The 1,524-nt window shown below is 53.4% G+C and overlaps 1 protein-coding gene across 9 annotated transcripts in view; it reads right to left on the reverse strand.

Moving 5' to 3' along the window:
• The window catches only part of myo18ab (myosin XVIIIA b), a 145,687-nt gene that overhangs the window by 137,993 nt on the left and 6,170 nt on the right, over positions 1-1,524 (reverse strand). For 8 of the 9 annotated variants that reach the window (XM_014021564.1, XM_014021567.1, XM_014021565.1 and 5 more), the window contains exon 2: positions 89-1,146. In XM_014021564.1, the coding sequence (XP_013877018.1) occupies positions 89-1,084 (996 nt within the window). In that variant the 5' untranslated portion in view covers positions 1,085-1,146. Of the gene's footprint in view, positions 1-88; positions 1,149-1,524 lie in introns of all 9 variants that reach the window. The other variant, XM_014021556.1, reaches the window with a different exon arrangement.

The following is a 1,524-nucleotide window of genomic DNA, read 5'->3' on the forward strand; positions in this document are numbered from 1 at the left end:
ACATATAGACAGAAATTAACACTGGTATTGTTGCACACACACACACACACACACACACACACATATATATAGTATTAAAGCAGCTTACGTGGCGGGCCCCCCTGCGCAGACCCTCAGAGTTCCTCAGCCAGCACCTGCTCAGCTCGCTCAGCTCCAGGATGGGCTGAACCTTCAGCTTCACCATGTCTCCCGACTGACGGATCATCTCTACGATCTCATCCCGGCTCTTGTTCTCCACGTTGCGTCCGTTGATCTCCACCAGCCTGTCCCCGGGCACCAGCCCCAGAGCCAGGTCTTTGGTCCCGGCACCGGGTTCTGCAAAGTGGACCACACGTCTGTACACCCCTCCGTCCGGGTTTCGGTCCAGCATGGTGGTGCGTCGCAGGGAGAAGCCGAAGTCCCCGGTGTTGCGGCGCTGCAGGTCCAGTTGGCGGGTCTCGGGGGTGCTGGGCGAGTCCACAGCTGGCAGCCTCAGCTGGSCAGGGAAGACCTTGTCCACCAGCTGAGGGATGCAGACTCTCTTGGGGTCTGCAGGTCCCGGCTGAAGCTTGTGGCTCTGCTTGCGGAGCATGTTAAACACTTTGCTCTCGGCCTGCGGGGACGGGGCGGCGGAGTTCTGTCCAGAAGGAGTGGAGCACTCCGACGGGCTCTCCTCTTTGCTCCTCTGGGAGAAGGAGAAGCGTTTCATCATCTGACCCACCTGAGAGGAGTTCTGCTTGGCCAGAGAGCCAAAGTGAGCCACGCGGTCTCTCACCGAGCTGCGGTGTCCCTCCTGGCCTCCTTCACCCTTCAGGTCGTCGGTGGAGCTGATGCTCAGCTGGTCCTCCAGAACCACGCTGCTCCGGTTGCTCAGGCCGTCGGACTCCAGGTCGGTGAGGGACAGCTCGGTGCTGCTGGCCACCTTGATGGGGATGGGACCGGAGATGTCCGCTTTGTTCCTCCTGGCCTCCCTCTTCAGGTTGAAGAAGCCGCGCCTCATGCTCATCTCCTCCAGGCTGCGCAGCTCRGCGGCGGACATCCTCTCCTTCTTCTTCTCCTTCTTGCTGCTCTCCTTCTCCTTGTCCTTCTTCATCAGATTAAACATGGCGGCTGTCCGTTCTGCTCTCCGTACGCAGAGTCAGGTGAGTTTGTTTGGATCCTTATCACCTGAGAGACGAGAGGACAGCCCAGACTGAACTTCATAAACAATAAATAAACATTAGGGTTGGGCAATATTTGCAAAAAAATTAATCACGATTAATTGTGGTATTAAATGGGGRTACAACAATACATGTACCCGTATCGAATCAATACACACTTGTATGGAACAATACAGATTTATAAAATTTATTTTATCAGCTTGTCTTCTGAAGCTGTGCTGTGTTGAATGCTCTGTAGATCTGTGTTCGACTACTCCACCTATAGGCTGCATTGTGGAGCACAGATCTAGGGCTGCAACGATTAATCGATTAATTGACGACTAATCGATTATTAAAATAATCGATGACTAATTTAATAATCGATTAATCGTTTTCTCTTTTTTTT

Source organism: Austrofundulus limnaeus, unplaced genomic scaffold, assembly GCF_001266775.1.
Source record: "Austrofundulus limnaeus strain Quisiro unplaced genomic scaffold, Austrofundulus_limnaeus-1.0 Scaffold297, whole genome shotgun sequence".
In the NCBI taxonomy this organism is placed as follows: Eukaryota; Metazoa; Chordata; class Actinopteri; order Cyprinodontiformes; family Rivulidae; genus Austrofundulus; species Austrofundulus limnaeus.